This window comes from Galleria mellonella, unplaced genomic scaffold, assembly GCF_026898425.1.
Source record: "Galleria mellonella isolate WM207_F2 unplaced genomic scaffold, CSIRO_AGI_GalMel_v1 utg1380, whole genome shotgun sequence".
Classification (NCBI taxonomy): domain Eukaryota; kingdom Metazoa; phylum Arthropoda; class Insecta; order Lepidoptera; family Pyralidae; genus Galleria; species Galleria mellonella.
Window position 1 is genome coordinate 280582 of NW_026441993.1, and position 21328 is coordinate 301909.

At 29.9% G+C, this 21328-nt stretch overlaps 2 protein-coding genes and 1 long non-coding RNA gene across 4 annotated transcripts; 2 read left to right on the forward strand and 1 right to left on the reverse strand.

Moving 5' to 3' along the window:
* The first annotated feature begins 1916 nt into the window (after positions 1-1916).
* On the forward strand, positions 1917-9507 carry LOC113523313 (signal peptidase complex subunit 3). Its single transcript, XM_052903256.1, has 7 exons — positions 1917-2074; positions 3251-3415; positions 4443-4559; positions 5203-5319; positions 8266-8419; positions 8496-8762; positions 9283-9507. The coding sequence occupies exons 1-7, from the start codon at positions 2026-2028 to the stop codon at positions 9410-9412; spliced, it is 999 nt and encodes a 332-aa protein (XP_052759216.1). The 5' UTR covers positions 1917-2025; the 3' UTR covers positions 9413-9507.
* A 1857-nt stretch (positions 9508-11364) lies between these two features.
* On the reverse strand, positions 11365-18652 carry LOC113523452 (FGFR1 oncogene partner 2 homolog). Of its 2 annotated transcripts, none has more exons than XM_026909434.3 (5): positions 18588-18652; positions 18272-18406; positions 17226-17477; positions 15810-15938; positions 11365-14981 (listed from the first exon to the last, which is right to left on the reverse strand). In XM_026909434.3, exons 2-5 carry the CDS (start codon positions 18404-18406, stop codon positions 14868-14870), a joined length of 630 nt encoding a protein of 209 aa, XP_026765235.1. In that variant the 5' UTR covers positions 18588-18652; the 3' UTR covers positions 11365-14867. The 2 variants fall into 2 exon arrangements, with proteins under 2 accessions (XP_026765235.1, XP_026765234.1); XM_026909433.3 differs by having other exon boundaries at positions 18479-18644.
* Positions 17796-19970, forward strand: LOC128202552 (uncharacterized). Its single transcript, XR_008253846.1, has 2 exons — positions 17796-18210; positions 19844-19970. It is a non-coding gene; the product is annotated as an uncharacterized LOC128202552 (long non-coding RNA).
* Positions 19971-21328: the final 1358 nt, after the last annotated feature.

Here is a 21328-nt window from a genome sequence, read left to right on the forward strand (position 1 = left end):
TTACCAAAATTCAAAAATTTCAATTCGCATATCTTTAATTAATTGAAAACGATATTCATATCGAAAATGAAAAACTGGAATAGTTAAACTGAAAATAATCTATTTTTGAAATCGGTTAAACCTGGCAACCCTGCGACGAGAGCGACATTTCGCATAAGACTTTCAATGGCGATGTATCACTGTTACTCCTTACACTCTGGTATCGAACGCATGTCACCGTAGAGATATTACTATTAATATAATTACACTTTTTTATACTATTAATTATTTTCTAACGGACTTATTATTGTCTAAAATTAATCGATAAATAAAAGTGGTAAATTTTAATCCATTTATCCCTACTGGTCTCTTAAAAGTAACAAATAATTTTACTCTTACCACCCAAAATAGAAACGTTTGTATAAATAAGTGGCACTTGTCATTTTTTCTATTTTTAACTATGATTACAGTACAGATTAGAATCAGATGATAACTATTTAAAACATTAACTCATTTTTATCGTTTGTATTCTAAAATGGCTTTGGAACCTGGAATCACACGATGAAATTCAGCCAAAGCTAAATTTCACATATACAATAAATGTTATATTGCAACGCCCATGTATAAAATACACAGGATAAAAAATGCGTATTTAAAAACTACGATAAAATAATAAATACAAGTTTCCTTGAAACGGAAATTCGTTGTAATAAAAAAAAGTCTCAACTGTTTAGGTGCTAATGTTATCAGTAAAACGTAAATGTCTGATTAATCAATATGAAGGTCATAATACTTAGAAGGTCGATACCTAGAATCGCATTGTTAATAAAATTTTATATCAGTATTGATAAAATGCTCGCGAAAAATTAACATCGTAATCCCATGAACAATATCAGATGTCCCAAAACATTATAATATTTTAATTTGAATTTTCCTTATTTTGTACTGGCTGCAATGACTTCTCCATATGGTACATCGTTAAATGCATTAGTAGAGAAACAAAACTCAAATTAAACGCACCTACAAAACTACCTAATGGCTACCTTTGTAAAAGTAGGCTTCATCTTACACTATATCTCATAAGGAAAGTCCCGTGTCCAGCAATAGAACACTAATGGGTTGTTGTGATTACACCAAAATACAACAACGTACTATAATATTTATAAAGAGAAGTGTAGCTAAAATAGTGCAGAAAAACTAGATTTCCTTCTTGGTCTCTTCTCGATCTTTATATTTTCAAATTTAAATGCATAAATATATATATGCATATATGTATATATATATATATATATACATATATATATATATATATATATATATATATATACATATAAATATACATATACATATACATATACATATACATATACATATACATATAATATACATATAATATACATATACATATACATATACATATACATATATATATGCATATATATACCTAAGTTATAGACTTAAAGACTATGAACATTCTACGTATACGGTATGAAAAACAAGATACCTACTGTAATACAGTCTCTAATACAATAAGTATAAAGGTTTTATTTCTCACACACTCACTACATAAGTATTATAGGCGACAATGAAAATCATTAGTGTAGAATTATTTTGTCATTTTTTTCCCCAGGTACTTTTATAAAAACTGTCCAGTTTTTTGATAAAACACTACCTTATAAGTTTGAATATACTAATGATTTCAATTTCACTTGTAGTATACAGTAAAGTCTATTTTTTTGCGTCATAATTATCTATTCTATTAATATGTTTCATTTTATTTCTATAAATTTAGGTATATCTAGGTATGCTTTAATTTATCCATGTACCTAATCTTATCCATAAAATCATTGCAGTAATCAAATACTTTTAGGTACTTCAAAGCGGTAGTTACAATGTTTCGATAAGGAAATCACAAAGATATAACGATAATTTTCAGTTTACGTCAAGTAATTCTTTAGTCCTTAGTAAACAATAAACTTAGTCGAATGTAGAGTGACAAATTAATTGATAATATATTTTAATTAACATGTTTAAATAAAGTGGACAATGTGTCAATACAATAAAATTGTGTTTTCAGTATTAATTCTATTACCATGTAAGTACTTACATATAACAATGTTATATTAACCGAACTAATTATTTTTCAAAGAAATATTGGTCAAATAAGGGAAAAAAATTAGAGACTCCTATGAATTATGTACTAAATACTCCCATAGTAACTTGACAGTTGTATGCGTGATATCTATATTAGTAATTCGTTATTTTTCATGAATTTTCAACCCATGAACCTCCCTATCTAGATATATACATCAGGTGAACAGGCAGCTTGTTTGCCATTCGAAGTGTCATAAATTTTTTTATAGAGACAATGGAATAAAGTACAAGTATTTTGAATATATAATCGAAATTCTCATATTCTGTTGTTATCGTATATATAAATATATAATAGTTATTTTTATATAAACTAGTAAAAGCTAACGCTGTACGTAGCAAATGTAGGATTTAACGATGTACAATTTTAAAACAATTATTTATAAAACTTCTTATAGTGCATTTAATGTGAATTATGAAAGAAGATTTCATGGTATTCTACCACTGCTACTACTGCTTCAAAATGATACTAATTATTTTAATTAAACCTCGTGAAATGTTTTATAAGTTATATGAGGCGACTGAGAACATGTTGGCTAAAAATGTACACGAATATACACATAGCACGAGGTACATATGTACCTCGTGCCATGTGGCTGTGATATTTATTTTTTATGAGGTAAAAATATAAAACTAATACTAGAAGTAATTACTAGTGAGGATGTCAGTTTAGTCAGATCATTTGGCCCATTGTGTTAAATTCGCTCAGAATCAACCGTGATGAATTCCAAGGAGGACCACGCGGAGATCGACCAGATAACACATTCTTGAATCGGAACAGAATTGGGTGAAAATTAACAAGTTACACTTATATATATCTAGTAAAATAGCGTAAAGAGAAGCAGATATATAAGCTGCAACAATAGCCTTTTAATGATTACTCTATATATATATAAAACCAATTCGAGAGTACAAAACATCACAATTGCGATATCGATCGATCGATCGGAATTGATTTAAAGAGTAACCCTATTAATCGGATTTATCTAAATTGCTAATAACGGAGACTGTTTAGCCCCATTATTAACAAAAAATTCCCATGGCGACATATATTAATTACCTCTAATCTGCAGTGCAATACACAATTATTTTTACTAAAAAAAGTACATTAACACTGTAGGTGCAATTTCGGTATCGGCCCAATCGAACAGAGTCTCCAGATGCTTCCAGTACACATGGCTAGGGCCCAGGTATAACAATGAGAGCGTGTTCCAAAACGCCACATGTCAAGACGCCACCAGGTTAGCCAGCGGGGTTCCGTGTCAGAGACCACTAGTCGTCACCTGTAAGTATATTGCTGTCAACACATCAGGATCTGTCTCACTCATGATTGTTATTATTTTACTCATACTTTGCACAAATGAATATAATGACAACTTGATGATGATGTAACGGTTTAACTCATTGCATTAATATACAATGTTTATGATTTTGATTCTCGCACAAAACACCCATTTATATTTTTTAATATAGCATTTTAATGTATATGATTTTTTTCTGTATATAATATGTTACATATTTTACAAAAAAAATATATTTAAATTTAATAAATCCCAGTACAAGCTGCACTTAGTTTTGGACTAGATGGCGCTGTGCAATATGTTCACTGTTATTATATCTAGCAATATAATAGATTATAGTAGAAATTACATAAAATATAAGATTTATTTATGTTATCAATATTGTTAATTGTTTTTATCTGGTAATTTGTACTATACTCTCCTTTTTTGTAATCATGAATAAATGATCATGAATAAATAAAGAAAAATAGTAGAAATTACAAAGATTAATTAAAATTTAACACGTGGATCCTTAGAATCACTCACAAATAGGTACATTTTTTTAATAAAATGTCCATTATAACAATTGGAAATTAAATATTTTGTAGTAACAAAGACACGCGATGTAAACAAATTTGTTCATAAATATGTACGAGTATACTCGGTTTTCTCTCACTTGGCATATTTAGATATTCAAAATAACAGTGCATGAAATTAACAAATAAAATGTTTATATATATGAACAAATAGCAATAGAATAATACAGAAATAAGCAATAGATATGAAATCATCGTAATATTATTTCTATCTTTTTGTCTATCAAAACAATTTTATCATAATAATATATACTATGAACACATACTAAGTATATCAAAGTACGAGTATAGAAACATAGATAAAACGCTAAAAAATGAAAGAAAAATAATAACCATATGTCATGGTCATATACTTACTACCTTCAACACAGGACTACTATAGGCTAGAACTAGAATATATAGTATAGTATATAAGCAATCATTTTGTACTTTACAGATGACGGCACTTGGCCTGATACCGAATATATTTGGGCACATCATCTTCTAGAGGCTTCGTGCATATTAGCGGATAATGACGTGTGCGCCACTTACACTTATTACTTTAATGGATTTGGTAAGAATAAATATATTTAAATAATTAATTTTAAATAAATATGGAACAACAATTGTTTTACAATTACCAACTTGGCGGTTGCTAACCTCCCTGTCAAGCGTGGCAACTACTAGCAATACCCCGAATAGATCTTCCTATATTCAACAGTAGATAATAATGGCTGATATCATCAACAATTTTGAGTCTATAGTCATGATCAACTTTCGAATATGCAAAGAAATATCTATGAAAAATAAAGGGGGCTACTTTGGTTTTAAAAAACTACATATACATATAACACCTTGACTACCCAATACGGTATTTACTCTATTAGCTAGTCCATGTCTATATCTTCAAGTTAGTTTATTTATAAAACAACAGATTATATAGCCTAGTCAAAAGATTAAATGTATATCTACAAAAAAAAATTATATAATATTTTACTGAATTATGGAATGTTACAAATTTATTAAAACATAAAATTTATTTAGTCCACTTTCATAAGGATTAGCAACACGAACGTGACACCTTTGGTACTCTAAACGTCCACAGATTACCGTAACCGATTGTCATTAGACGGTCTATACTCGTAATCTGTGTTTCTATTGTAATATAAGAAGTCGACTTCTTCCGCAATCCAATTAATAAACTATTTCTATTTCAGTGGAAAACTCGACCGCTATGTGCACTCGAGCAATAGACTCAGATGGGGAAGCAGTCAGGTCTGGATGTTATACACAGACTAACGGCAGCTATGTAACCTCTGTGTGCTTCTGTCGTCCCGTACCAGGTGGAGTACCGTGCAATAACGCAGTATTACCAGTGCTCACGCCAACACTGATTATTATGTTGACCGGTGTTCTTCTGCTTCAAAGACATAATAATCTATCTAATGAAAAATAATCTGTGATTTATTTAATATATTTTTCTATGAACTACTAAATATAAGTTATATTAAATCAATACTGTTTCATTATATAAAGTGTTACTTTCTTTAATCACACAGTTTGTGTTTTTATTATTAGTTATCCTTTATTATTAGTTATCCCAAAGAGGGTTGACGTCAGGCAGGTGGCCGGTCCTAAAACTAAAAACCAAATCTTTTTGTAATATGGATAAAATCATATTACGCTGACCCCAAATGATTGGGATAAGGGTAGGAAGATGATGATGAGTTATCCTTAGCTCGTATTTTTTTTTTGTACTGCTTACAATGCCAAACTGTTAGCAAAAACACCAGTTACAAATAGATATACTCATTAATATCTCTCACACCATCTAAAAATAGACATCGCTCTTAGCAATAAAACCAGACCGTTCTCTTAAATAAATACCAGCAGTTAGCTGTAATTTCAAAATAATCGTGAAATTCCGATGGTATATTTTTTTTAAGATACTCAGAATGGCAAACTATTAAACGGTCCATTTGAAAAAAAAATGGGTGTGTAGGTACAGCCATATCTATGCTACGCCTCATGCGTTGCCATTCATGATGACTTTGGTATTGCTTCCATACCTTATACTTTCACTGCCATATCCCACTCTTGAAACCGAATTAGATACAACTAAGGAGGAAGGGATTGTTAGTAATGCGGACTACTAGTCTTATTGCTAACAATACACCTTGTCAGGTCAACCTCCACGTAGTCTCCCCCTGGAAATCATCGTACTGAATTCCTGGTGTATTCATCACGATAAGCTAACTGATCTGCCTTAAGGGGAAGAGATTATTAGTAATACGGACTCCTAGTCCTATTGCTAGCAATATACATTGGCAAGTCGACCTCTACGTGGTCACCCCTGGAAACCATCATGCTGAATTCCAGATGTATTCATCACGATCGGCTAAATGACCTGCCTTTTTGATTCTCACCTATCATCCATCATCGCCAGCGTGAATTAGCGCAGGGTGTATTCATCACGTAAAAAAAAAAAGCCTTTACATCACATGGCCAATATATAGATTATTATTATTATTATTTACCTATATTATTTACACTTTAATAAAGCTCAATGTTTTGACAAATTGAATAAAAATTATGATAATGTAAATAGTGCTTTGCTGTGTGCTCTTGCATTGGTTTACAACTAATAATCTAATATTAAACGCTAATTTGAACAAACAAATATTCTTACCGTAGCCTCACAATCCACATATGCAAACATTTTGTATATACGCAGTTATCTCCGTTTCTTAAAAAGAGCAATCTCAATAATCTTAACACTAGATACATATATAAACTTACTGTTCCAAAGTATCGTTTAGAAAAAGTTACAAAGTTTTTTTTTTATACAACTTAGAATGGCAAACAAGCTAACGGCCTACCTGATGGAAAGTGGTAACCGTCGCCTATAGATATGAGCAGTACCATGGACATAACAGAGTATACTGTTTTGCCTATAATACCCCTCATGCGTTACCATTCCTGAGGACTCAGGTGTAATTCCTCTGTACCCTGTAAATTTAAGCCATATCCCATCCTTCAAACCGAAACACAGCCATGCAAACACAACTGCCTCACGGTAGAAACACGAATAGGACAGAGGTACCCAAGCAATCGAGTTTTATAGGTATGGGCATTTAATGTTAAAATAAGATACCAAAGGATATTTCGGATCTATCTTTTAATAAGTTAAAAACTGTTATTAAAAACACTTATTGAACAAAACCTATTACACACTAAACACTTACTTGAATGACAAATATGCATGGTATTAGTCGATCATGCATGGGTTTTTAACGCCCATGTAATTTTAGTCGTAGTACATTTAAATAATAACACATAATGTAAACAGAGAACTCTTCCTAACAGATAACTTTCCAACCCCTTAGTAGATTTTTAAAAAAATACGATGCAAAAGTGCTAAACAAGTCTATTTGAATAAAGATAATTTGAATATATACAATAATATATAACTAATAAAGAACAGCATTAACAACCTCCTTTTTCAAATCGGTTGAAAAAGGCTGACTCAGTACATCGCTATTTTAAGTTATGTGTACTTCCGTATTTTACATAATTTTAAAATGAATTCAATAAATTGAACGAACAAGTACCTACACTCTTTAATATAGACTTGAATCAACCAACAATATTAGTATGACATATATTAGTGTATAGGTATTGATAGATTAAAGAAAAATAAATATAATTTAAACCTAATTTAACGACGCCCAATAATAACAATAATATAAAATCAATAACAACACCGTTTAAATCCATTGATCCAACAGTCATATACACATGAAAAACGAAAACGAAACGTACATTATAACGCTTGACGTGACGTGTCCTTTGCTTTGTTCCTATTACACGTTGCAAAAGATTTTACTCGGTTATTACACATACACATTTATACAAAAACAAAAATCGTTATGCGCTAAATTCAACTAGTTATTTGCTTTTAAAGCTACTATCACATCTGCAATAAAAAAAATGTAATAGATTATTCTGTGCATGTATTATTGTTGTATTATTTTATTTAACAACAAAGGCGGTAAAATAGAATAAAAGACAGTAATGCCTGATCATTCTTCATCAAGGAACGTTCTGAAAGATGGTAATGAATCTGGTGTGTCATTAGCTGTCACTGTCAGTGTTAAGTGCCAACATATTACCAGTCTGCTTCAAAAATCACTCAAGTTTCATATGTGAATAGTAATTAGTGATTTTTGGAATTTTGAAATAAATTTAATATATCCTAATTAATTAATGTTATAAATACATAATAATCAAAATGTATTCTGTGTTAACCAGAGGAAACGCTATACTTACTTACACTCTTAGTGTACTAGCATGTCTTACTTTCTTATGTTTTCTGTCCACGTTAACAGTTGATTACAGAACCGCCGCACAAATGAATACAGTAAAAGTAGTTGTGTCAGTATTACTATTATATAAAATGGTGGATAGTTAAAGTAGTGCGGCTTTTATTTAAAAATAAACCTGTTTACAGCAAAAATGTGCCGGACTACGGTGCCTCTAGGGAGAGGAATGATCTTGGCTTCCTGACGTTCGACTTGAAAACAGATCTAACTCAGCTTTTCAATTGGAATGTAAAACAATTATTCCTATACTTAACAGCAGAATATATTACACCAAACAATGAACTGAATCAGGTTGTATTGTGGGACAAAATCATCCTAAGAGGTGAAAATGCACTCCTAGACTTTAAAAATATGAACACAAAATATTACTTCTGGGATGATGGTAATGGTTTAAAGTAAGTATTAATATAAATTTTCAATTATAATTGTTCTTAGTGACTGAAGTTTTTTTTTATACCACTAAGGTGGCAAGCAAGCATACGACCCACCTGATGGCAAGCGGTTACCGTAGCCGATGAAGTATAAATTACAGACAATAGTTTTATAAAAAATGTCAACTACTTAAACAATTATTAATTGTAACTTTGCCAACTTTAATGATTATACATATACAAAATTTAGGACTGATTACTACCTGAAAGTTATCTAACTTACAATATAAATCTAAAAAAGTCATTCTTCCTCTTGGCATGCATTACTTCATATCTTTATTATTTTTTTTTTATGAAATCTGGTATGACAAAAAAGCTAACAGTTCACCAGATGGGAAATGGTGACAGTTGTCTATACATAGGAATAATATATATATATATATATATATATATATATATATATATATATATATATATATATATATATATATATATATAAACCAAAAATATTAAATTTGTAAACAAAAATATTTTCTTTTTACAGAGCACACAATAATGTCACACTGACATTGTCATGGAATATCATTCCTAATGCAGGTCTCCTGCCCAACATACAAGCCATTGGCCAACATTCCTTTAAATTCCCTACAGAGTACACTCAAACAAGAGTATGATCCAGGGGATATTTTTAAAAAATATATTCCTGATTCTTTTAGTATGAGGGATGAAAGTAAGGTCGCAAGTTTCAATTATAAATCTCTATTCAAAATTGACTTTAATTTTATACCTTTAAGGTTTCTTATTAATATGTTAAGTATCTAAGATTGAAATGTAGAAAATAATGCAGTCAAAACATAAGTTTTCACAAACAAAAAAATTGGAATACATTTAATTTTATAAAAAGAAAAAAATTGTAAATGAGAAAAGTGATAATTATCATCTAAATACTTGTATGCCACAGTAGTATCAATTTGATATTCTTTATTATAACTTCTGAAACAAACATGCAGGCATACAAAGTTTGTAAAAATTATTGTTTGACTTCTGTTGCTCTTAATAAGACATATAGTTACAATATTATCATTAGTAACAACTAATTTACTTTATTTCTCCCTTCGAGCCTAAACAATTGTTTTGCTTATTTTGCCATGTTTTATGCCAAAAATTGATAAAGTAATACCTATTCATAGGTAAAAGTGCTAAACCAGTACAATTTTCACAATACGCTGAGAGTTAAAGGTTTGTTAATAATAAGGATTAGTGGTCCTATTACTAGCAAAATACCTTGTCAAACACATGGTCTCCCCTAGAAAGCATTTCATCACAATGAGTAAACTGACCTGACTCTCCTAAAAACTTTCGAGGGTAGCCCACCAGCATAAACTAATAGTGGTGATATTTCTGTATCCATTTAAAAACAGAAAACAACCCTGGAGGTTCTAATTTATGAATTTTTCTTTTTAATATAATGAAATAGATTTTATTTCACAACCTGTCTTCAAACATGGCAAAGTCAGTTAAGTTAAAAACCAAACTATTAAATAAATTTTGATAAAAATTCTATAAGATCAACCAGAAAATATATCATTTCAGATAAAGAATTTTCCAAATCAGCTAATGTTGTTCGAAGGCAACAAAAATACAGTGTAATTAAAACTTCCTTTTTTGAAGGGTTAAAAACTTAGTTTTTGCAACTAAAAAAGAATGAAACATTTAAATAATATAGGTTTTACTCATAGTTCTAGATCTATTAAGTTATAGATGATCTCAGTGGTTGTGTAAACGAGGTTCTGGGTTTGGCGTAAGGGAAGTATTTTTCTTTAGTAAATAGTACTTTTTACCTTAATACAGACCAATATATTCAATGACATTTAACAAACTTACAAATTTCAAAGGAAAAACCACAAAGGTACAATACAAAAACTCTTTGTATTAATTAAAAGTTATGTATAAATACAAATAAAAATTATGTATTATAAGAATCTTTAGTCCTACGTGAATATTTTTATGTAGACAATATAGGCGAATGAAAGGATTCCGAGATCATCCCACGATGCGAGAGGAGCTTTTGCTTTCAACTATGCAAAATGTTAAATAAATAGACATATACATTTCTAAAAGTTCATTAGACCTAATAAAAATTAAAAGAGATATTGATAAGGTCTAACTTTACTAATGATATACCCTATCAGGTCGACTTCCATGGTATTCCCCCTGGAAACCATCATGGTAGATTCTTGTTTAAATTGTCACAAGGGACCAACCGACCTGCTCTCATCTATCATCCCTCACTACCTTGGTTACCATTATATCTTTACTTATTAAAATGCCTCTAACCCATTAAGGTATTATTGGGAGCAAAGGGATTTTTTAGTAATGTAGACTATCAGTCCCAGTTAGCAATATACCAGGTCGACCTACACTGGGTTCCCCCTGGAAATCGTGCTGAATTTCAAGGGTAATCATCACAGTAGGCCAACTGACCTGTCGTTTCATCCTCATCTATCATGCCCCACTGCCGTTAGCGAAGGCAAAGTTATTCCATTATCATCCATTGCATAAAAGTATATAATTATTGGTATAAAAAGAACGTTAAAATCTAATTATAAAAAAAATACTACGGATATGTTATTTTATAGTGTATATTTTATCAATTACAATTAAACATACATTTACCATTTTTCCTCTACATGTGTCATTCTACAGCAGAAAAAAACTATATAGGTATTTTCTATCATTGCCTTCTTTTTATCTACTTAAAGTACATGTTTTAAAGGTTTCATTTTCTAGAAACTGGAAAAGAAAAGGAAGTAAATTACCAAGAACCAAATCTAAATATTAAGTATCATTATGTTATTCTTATCATGTAACAATAACAACTGAATAATATTATTTCATATCTATTTCTTTAAGGTTGCTATGTATCATGAACTAACTTTATGACATTACACACTCAGAGCGTTTTGTAATGTCTAATATTATAAATGCAATTATACTAAAGTAGCAATTTACTCTAATTATTTCATTAATCCAATTACTACGACTACTATGTTTAATTTTAAGGACCTCACACAAAGCATAATATATTTTATATACTTGATGTATCTTGTATACCTTACATTTGATATACTTTAATTTTGTAGCTATAAGTAGTAAAAATACAAATTATTTCGTAATAAAACTACTCGACTTACGGGCCAATATTTAAATTTTCTTAAATAAATCTAATCAAATAAAAAGGTAAGTCGGCGATATTGCAGTTCGCTTTTAACTATAGAATAAAATATAATCCACAGATATAATAAACCTTAGTTCACCATAGCTACTTTGTACTAAAAAAATAACTATATTACAACGTGAGCTATACGAATTTATCTCTCAGGATATAATTTTATTCAATGGTGAAAAGGTGGCTTCAGTCCAGAACTAAGAAATATTCAAATATATGTTAAATAGAAATGTGTACAGAACTTTATTAAAATATCGTAAAATGTATCGTATAAAAATTGTTATTTAATATATAATTACACATTTTTACGATATTTTAATAGAATTCAATAACGTTCCGATACTGATAAATAATAAAAACTCCAAAATATTGACGATAAAGGTTCTTTTTTAAAGACGAGACAATGAATTTTTTACCTAATAGTATATTTTATTAAATATGTAAGTTTCATTACATGATCTAAAAACAGAATTAAATGGGATGAGATGTTCCAGAACTTATATTTTATTTCAATACAAATTACATAACTTAAAAATATTAAATTATAAATGAACAAATGGACAATTTAAACCATTAATTTGTGCAATATTCCTCACATATTGATGCTATATATTTATAAAATATGTAAATGAAAAACTCCGATTGTAGTTTTATTCTAATAAACAATCGCAAATTTTAACACAACCTAATTTAAATACAAATTACAATTCATAAAAATAATGTAAATATATCCCTACGTGGAAATTAATTTGTCTTTAGAAGTATTTGTCAATACGTATAATTACTAAAGACTGAACATTTAACAACAGTATTACTACCAGAATATTTAACAAGATTTCTATGTCAATGCGGATTATATATTTTTATATTTATCTCTGTTTAGGTAACAATTGCAAGTTATATTTATAGACTGTATAATTTTTTATCTGAAACATAATATCTGCAATTAATTACCTCTAAATTATTCTAACCAACTGCTATTAACACCTGAACTGCTGTTGCACATATTACGCTTCATTCGCATCTAATCAAGCAAAACATTATTAAGAGATTGCTAGATTATGACGAGGACGGCTTTACAGATTTTAATAGTGTCGATTATGATGCGCCATCAAACTAAATTGGTTTACATTACGCTAAAAATCGGCCATTAATTTCTGAAGTGAAATTAATAAAAGAAACAAAGATGCACTACCAAAGACTAAAAAGCGACTCTGTAAATCGTATTGACCACAAATTATGCACTAATTCCTAACCAGCTAGTGATTTGTAATCAAACAAAGCGAAATGTTCTTACAACTTTTGTAAACATATAAGTTACAAATAACCTATATGTTTACAAAAGTTATATATAATATTTAAATAGGTAAATATTCGACTGCGTCCATGCCTTGTCTTACGTTAACTATTTATTCTTTAAAATTCGAGATAGATTTAAATGTATTTTTATATACGAATGTGGATCTTGGATTTTCTATATGAATAATGTGACGTAAAATAAATTTACTTCAATTTAATTTAATGGTACATAAAATCAGTACCAGAAATGTCACAAATTTATTATATTATCCAAATTTTAACAAATTTACTTATTCATTAACAGTACATATTGCTTACATGCCTTTGGCATGTGTTTAGTATTCACGAAGTTCACTATCAAGAATCACTACAATTCGTTCTAACATTCAAAGCTGATCCCACTAAATTGCATGGAAAAATATTTCATATTTGAATAAATACAAACTTCTCATGTACTCATTAGCTCTAGCGCATTATTAGTGACATCCGCATTGGTAATCACCAAATTGTATGTATAGCGAATTTTCTATACTACTATTCAACATGAGATAAATTATTCTAATGCAATAAGTAAATACAGTACAGAACATGACCTGTTATATGAATTGACTAGCATTTGGTATGATGTATAGCGCATGATTTTATTTAAACAGATTTATTTCACATATACTATGACAAGATAATGGGTCCCAGAGTACTGCCCTTACAAAATAACAAGTGTTATATGTCTAAGGAGGATACAAGTAATCTAAAAAAGTATATTTTCTAGTTTATTATTTTAATTATTGTGAGTATTATAATTAACAAGACAATTTTATTCTTATAAGAAATGTTAAAGTGAAAATATAAATTTAAATGCCTAATAAAATTAAAGTAAGATAAAAATACACAAAATTTTTAAATTCAAATAAAATAATACATTCCAATACACATTTAAACAGTAACTTGTTCTTTCATTAATTTTGCTCTTATACCATTGGTTTATCACGGATATTGAAAAACGCGCGTTTTAAATCGATTGTTATAACTTAACAGCAATACTTAAGATCACAGTTTCTGCCATACTAAGTGATTTGACTTTACATGGCATTATTAACTAAAAATGACCATTGAAATTAATACAGTCCATCATCACACAGGCATAACATGAGCTAGAACTTAAAAAGCGGCAATAAATATTAAGTAATTAAAATTTCAACATCAAATACAGTCAATGAAGAAACAAAACATTATTATTTTATAGCTTATATGGTATTCGCTGTATTTATGTCACAATTAAATTTTGTAGCAAAATGTGAATCATGAAAGATACTGTCAAAAGACCTAACATCCAAAATTTGTAAGTAACCGTAAAATATCAGTTGTATACTGGAACGGCGACTGTTATCATTTTCCTGCCTGCACATCTGTCAGTTATAGTAACATTTTACTATAATCTGATACTTCACAGGTTAGTTTTGGACTATAATAAAGAACTATCAGGAAAAGGAGTCAAATGTGCTGACAGGTGTCATGTTGTCTACCTATGAATATGCTCGGCAACGTTTCCGCAGCCGTCGATTTACACTCATTCAGAGGCGGCAGGGCTCAACCGCAGGACGTCACGCGCCCACTTGCGGCCTCTCCTCCGTCTGCACATCTTTGTCTGCTGTCGGCGGCTGCCACTCTCGGTCAGAACCATACCGCCTTGATAAATCTAGCATTTCTCTCAAACCCTGAAATATTGTTAAGTTTCAACATCAACTCAAAATTCTTCATCAGAATTACTATTGAACATAGACCACTCCCATACACTGCCATAAGGAATGGCTCTGAGCCACCAGCATCTACTGACTCCTTGCAATGCATATGAGGTTGTCACTCCATCTAGTGGAAGATCATCCTACACTGTATTGTATATAATATTGGAAATTTAATACTGCAAGGAATATGCACATTATATAGACATAGTAGGGACACTTTTGACTTGGTTACCTAACACAGAGAGTAATGCCAGCTCAAATAGAAAAATCGCCATTAATGTTATCTATATTTTTTATGCAACTTAGAATGGCAAAAAAGTTTGTAAGATTTTTTTTTTGTTTTGTTTATAATTGTAACTTATAGACATGATCAGTGTCATGTATTTCACAGAGTCTTCTATGATACCATCATATTTATCAATATTACAGCTATTAATTGTCCACTACTAAACAAGCCAACTGTGTAAACTGCCTTAAGAAATGGTCCTGACTTGCACTTTAGTTGACATACCATTTAGTAGGGTTCACTAGATAATCTGACTATATGGCATTCACTTGTATAATATCAATACTAGAAAACCTTTCTTTCCTATTGGTTTTAATTTTTATATATGCTAACTTGATTCTTCTGAGAATATTCACATTTTGTATTCTACCACATAATGAAACTACGGCCATAGCCTTCTCCATAGCTCATTGCACAATTTGGAACTTCATCATATGTCAAACAAATTATACAGTAATACAAGTGTTCTGCAATGACCTTAACATTTGACCAGTGCCAATACCATCAATACATACCTTATTCTCTGTAATAAGCCTTTGGTATAATTCTTCCTCTTTCCTGGAGTCACCATTCTCATCTGAATTAACAGCTTTGTACATGATGCTAGTCATTTCATTGATTCTCTCTGCTTGTTGACGAATCAACTACAAAAAAAAATATTTCAGTATTCAACATTATCACATAATAAGATTTAATAAATATATACAGTGTATTAAGATATTATATTATAGCTCTTATTGCCTTGCAAGAACATATCAATAAGTGGAAAGATATCAACTCTAAAATTATGCTAATACTCATAGCATGATAATAATACATTTAATAAATACAGACATGTGTCTGCGAGTAATGTATTTCAACAGAGGAAGACTTTTTACAAAAATAGTTCACTTGGTTACCTCTATCCCATTCATGTTTTTACCATGAAGCAGTTATGTTTGCATGGCTGTGTTTCAGTTTGAAAGGTAAAACATGGCAGTGAATTTACACGGTACAGAAGCATAACACCTTCCTCATGAATGGTAATGCAAATAGGGTATTATGACCAAATACAATCTGTTAAAGCTAAGTAATATCATGGCTTCAGATATGAAACTGTGATATATGCTAAATTAGTCCTTTACACAGACACTGCAAACAATATTACATTCATTATAATTTTATTATATTTTAAAAATAATATACAACCCATGTTATTCACTGATAATGTAGTTTGGTATAGTGAAAAAGAGAGAGGTTCTTTGAGAGAATTTTAAAAGTTAGTTGAGTAGCTTTCGAGTTTTGCCTTATAGACAAATGAACATAAAAAAATTAGAGTCTTTCCTCTTTGCAATATTAGCAGATGTAGATAACAGTTCTTAAATAATACTTATGGCACATGTCTTCACATAATACTATTTTTGTTAACTAATGGTTTCTCATTATGTTTAATTGAAATTGGCTCACTGATGTGAATTAATAAGACATCAAGTCTTGGCAATCACTTTACAAACTCCCATGATAAAGTTTCAACTAGTGGGGGGTTCAATATACTCTTTTACATTTTTATTGTGTATTGTAATAAAAATGAAATTAAATATATATTATATGCCAAAAAATTTTATAAAATCAGACTTTAAATAACTAGTAATAAGTAGTATGTAATAATATTATTTCAGCAAATATATAACCACACTTAATGTAAAATATTTTATACAATTTAAATATTGTAAAATAAATATGCTTACTAGTATATTTATTTTACAATATTTACTACTAAAATATTTAGATACTAAAACATACTGAAGATACATAAGATATTTTAAATTCAATGTACTAAATTAATATATATTTTTTACTTAGCACAGCAAAAATATAGACATTTTTAAAATTTTTTACAACATTCAAAGACCTCCTTCCTCATAACATTTCTTTAATTAAAAAACAATTACCTCCTGTTGTTTTTCATTAATAGCAGCTGTAAAATCTATTCTGGACTCCCATATTCTTTTTTCTGTGTGTTGACGATATTTTGACATAATAAGTTCCAGTGCACGTCTATGATCTTCCAAAGCCGCTCTCAGTTCTCCATTCTCCCGCTGAACATCACGCATTAAACGAGACTCGCGTTCTATGCTAGCAATCAAAGCACCACGTGGCCGTTCACGTGACGCTTCATTTAAAGTATCAACTTCTTCTTTGTACTGCAATTGTTTAAATAGTAATATTGTAATATATTTATTTTGCCTCAAATTAAATAGTTTACAATATTTTTAAATTATAAATATCTGAACCTGTAGACTGTGTTTTAAGTAGGATTTTAAAACTAAAAAGGTTCAGAAAATATGTGTCAATAGACATGTTGTAACATGTAGATCATATTAATATAACTAACACTATTTTCCCCTTTTAAATGAGCAGGTCAATTTATTATTTATAAAAGTATACTTACATCTAAAATATTAAAAATTATTTGCATATCATCATCAATTTTTTACCCTACAACACAGCTAAGGAAACAATTTCAAGTATAAACTATTTGCCTAAATATAATTCACAGATAACAAACTAATCATTTTTAAATAATATCCAAATTGCAGGTAAATGTTTAACACAGTAGATAACAAACCATGTGCAGGATCAACTAGTAAAACAATTTATTTAAAACTTCAGTAACTTACTGTAAAATGTTTACTGATCATTATCTGAAAATCAGAACTACAAAAACTTAATCCCTTATAGGATACCTGGCACTAGTAAGATATAAGCATGACATGTTAATCCTAATTACCAATTGCCAATTGTTTATTTCCAGGCAAATTTATGCTCATTTTCAAGATTATTGGAGTGTACTACAAGAGTTACTAGTTCCGTTATTTATATGTCGTCTACAATGCATAAGTTTAAGCGATTATGAACGACAAAAAGTATAAAATTGTAAGTCGTGTTGTATTAGCGATAGCGTTTTGCCAAATCGAGTTCATTCAATAAGTAATACCTGTTTCATCGTATGAATTTGTCTGTAAGCTGTTTGAGTTTCGGTTAATAAAGCATCCGCTTCAGTTTCTCGCTCTTTGAGACGACCTGCGAGTCTTTTTGCATCCAAAATTATTTGCTGTATGGTCAGTGACATCTGAAAGAGTCAGCAATGTAGAAACACATAAATCTACAAAATCACAAAGTTTTTCAACTTTTCTACACGAACCCTGATATCCACACAAAACAGTTATGCAACTGGCGTATCATCTAAGTAATTATATAAAATAAATTAAATGAAACACAATTATCTTCAATGAAAATATAGAACGACGCACATCAGCTGTTTCGAGATTAGATAGAGCGCGGCGGCCATTAGCTTAGCTTTCATTGGAAACAAGTATAATAATATCAATTTAAGAGAGCCTGCAAGTAAAAGACATGAAATAACAACCATACCCCAAATTCATATGAGTGAAAGAGAAAGTAGAAAAATGACTGAATGTTTAATTTTATAGGAATATATGACATGACCTTGATTATGAGAAACATATATTTAGTTCAATATCTTTGGAAACCATAGAGTAATCTAAGAAAGTGTTTAGAAGAAACAAGTTTAATTGCTTTATAAGAACAAGGAAATCTTTAATTGCTTTCATAATTTAATCAATGGCCATTAATTTTTTCACCTAATCTCAAGATATTAGTAGATTAGTAGTTTTAGGAAATTGTATTTCATACTTTAAGGATTTTGCCCAAATTTAAATATTATTTTTTTTTCAAGATATCTCTATATTTTGAATTAAGTCTACATACTAGGTATTTTGGCTTCGGCTGTTTATAGGACAAAAATAGCTTCCTCATTTTTTTTCTTATAAGCAGCAAAAACGTAACTCAAAGGAATTTTTTTATAATAAGAGTCAGGCCGGCGACAGTTGGTACATCATTGTTGGAATGACGTTTTTCTATGAAACTATGTTACCAAACTAAAAAAAAAATTATTCATAACTGATCATAGCCATCTTAAATAGGGGCCATGACAGTCAGAGTAATGCGCTATTTCAAAAATACCGCTACATTTATAAATATATTTTTTTATTATTAACTAGCGACCCGCTCCGGCTTCGCACGGGTGCAATACCAAATATACCTACCTACTACAGAATGTCCTTATGAACATTTACAGCTATTTTGTCATTAGACAATATAAACATGATAAAGTGCTATAGGCCGAAGTGCGGCACACTGAAGTTAAGAACGGACAGACAGCGACAGCGACTTTGTTTTATACTATGTAGTGAAGTCATATTTAAAAAGCATATGTCTTAAAAATTTTCAGTAAATATAAACCGATAAGTAAATAATAAGTCATTAAAATTTGCATGTATTATACTGTATTATAAAATTAATTCATTATAATTGTAGTATGCGGTTTCTCGTCAAAATGTTACCTTTTAATTTAAAAATAATTTTAATTATAGTTATATGTATGTGATTAAAATAATGTTATAACTACAAATAAAGCTATTTCTCTTATATGCATAGTACAATATGATAATATTCTTTAGAATTGAGTACGTGTTTTTTTTTTCAGATGTTGTTTGCTTCAGCACAACGCTTCCAACTATTGTTTAATACACCAAAGAGAATTTACATTACTCGTCTGTCAAAAAAAATTATATTAAAATTGTGGTAGAGTGAAATAAAGTAACTAAATCTAAGTGCTTGTTTTATTGTCCATATTCATGTTAATCATTTTTAAAATGCCTTAACCCTATCATGACGCCTATTCAAAATAGTTCTTAGAACAAGGACTTACATAGAAGAAATGATAAAATAAAAACTGTAAATCATATAGTTGCCTCTTTTCTTCTTATGCAAATATAATAAGTAAAAAGAGGACGAATGATACACCATCAGTTGCTGCTTTTGACAATTCATAGCAGGCTAGTGTATAGAAAATGTTATATGGTGATATAACCCTACCAAATTCAGATACAATCTGCTTGCATACTTTCTACATGAACCGTATCGAATATATAATCTAGTAATGTAAATTTGTCATTGACAAATAATTGACATATCAAACGTTTTTTGCGACAATTCAAAAAAAATTATTTTTGAAATTAATTGAGCGGTAGATCTATATCCGTGTTTTTTTTTTTATACAACTTAGAATGGCAAACAAGCTGACGGCCCACCTGATAGAAAATGGTAACCGTCGCCTATAGTCATGAGCAATACCATGGACATAACAGAGTATACTGTTTTGCCCATGATACCCCCCATGCGTTGTCATTTCTGAGGACTCAGATGTTATTCCTCTGTACCCTGTAAATTCACGCCATATCCCACCCTTCAAACCGAAACACAGCCATACAAACAACTGCTTCACGGTAGAAACACGAATGGGACAGAGGTATTCAAGCAATCGACCTCTTTCCTACAAAAGCCACCTAGATTGATTCTTGGTAATTTCATCACAATGCAACTGACCTAATTTACATCCTCATTTATCATCATTCACTGGTACCCAGTAATGTATACCATCTTTCACATATACAACGTCTATGTTCGTCGTTCGTCGTATATCTTGAGCAGCAAGCCAGTTTAAATCAAACAATACTCTCGAGTCTACTGGTAACATCTTACTGTGGTATAAATAGATTTTTTTATTAAACTGTTATTAATTACTCAGTTTTACCAGTATTCATTTATTTTCTAATAAGGTTAGAAACTAAGTATCTACATAGGTAGCAGGTGGTAAAAATACGTTAATATTTTTTAAATTATTAGGAAATTTTACTTAAATTAAAGACAACTTTTTTATTTGACCACATTATAAAATACCCACTGTAGCTGTGAACTATTTCAGTTCCTTCTTTCTTTCTTTCAGTATTCCATTAGCGAATTGTAATTGACTCCGAGCATTTAGAGAAACGGCATTCTCTAAGATAAAAAAAAAATATCGTCCATTGTTGAACATAGGTCTCCATATTTTACCTCAAAAATAGTCGATTGTCGGTATTCATCTATTTTCGTTTTTCGAGTCATCTTTTCGTGTAATAGGGAGGCGACC

Bases quoted from the DNA above. Each gene is read 5' to 3' on its own strand.
- LOC113523313 (XM_052903256.1), top strand. From the start codon at position 2,026: ATGTGTCAATACAATAAAATTGTGTTTTCAGTATTAATTCTATTACCA. The intron at 3,416-4,442 runs GTAAGTATATTG...TGTACTTTACAG, and splicing joins GAGACCACTAGTCGTCACCT to ATGACGGCACTTGGCCTGAT. The intron at 8,420-8,495 runs GTCAGTATTACT...ACCTGTTTACAG, and splicing joins AATACAGTAAAAGTAGTTGT to CAAAAATGTGCCGGACTACG.
- LOC113523452 (XM_026909434.3), bottom strand. From the start codon at position 18,406: ATGTCACTGACCATACAGCAAATAATTTTGGATGCAAAAAGACTCGCA. The intron at 15,939-17,225 runs GTAATTGTTTTT...TTTTTTTTGTAG, and splicing joins TTAATGAAAAACAACAGGAG to TTGATTCGTCAACAAGCAGA. The intron at 14,982-15,809 runs GTATGTATTGAT...ACAATATTTCAG, and splicing joins GGCTTATTACAGAGAATAAG to GGTTTGAGAGAAATGCTAGA.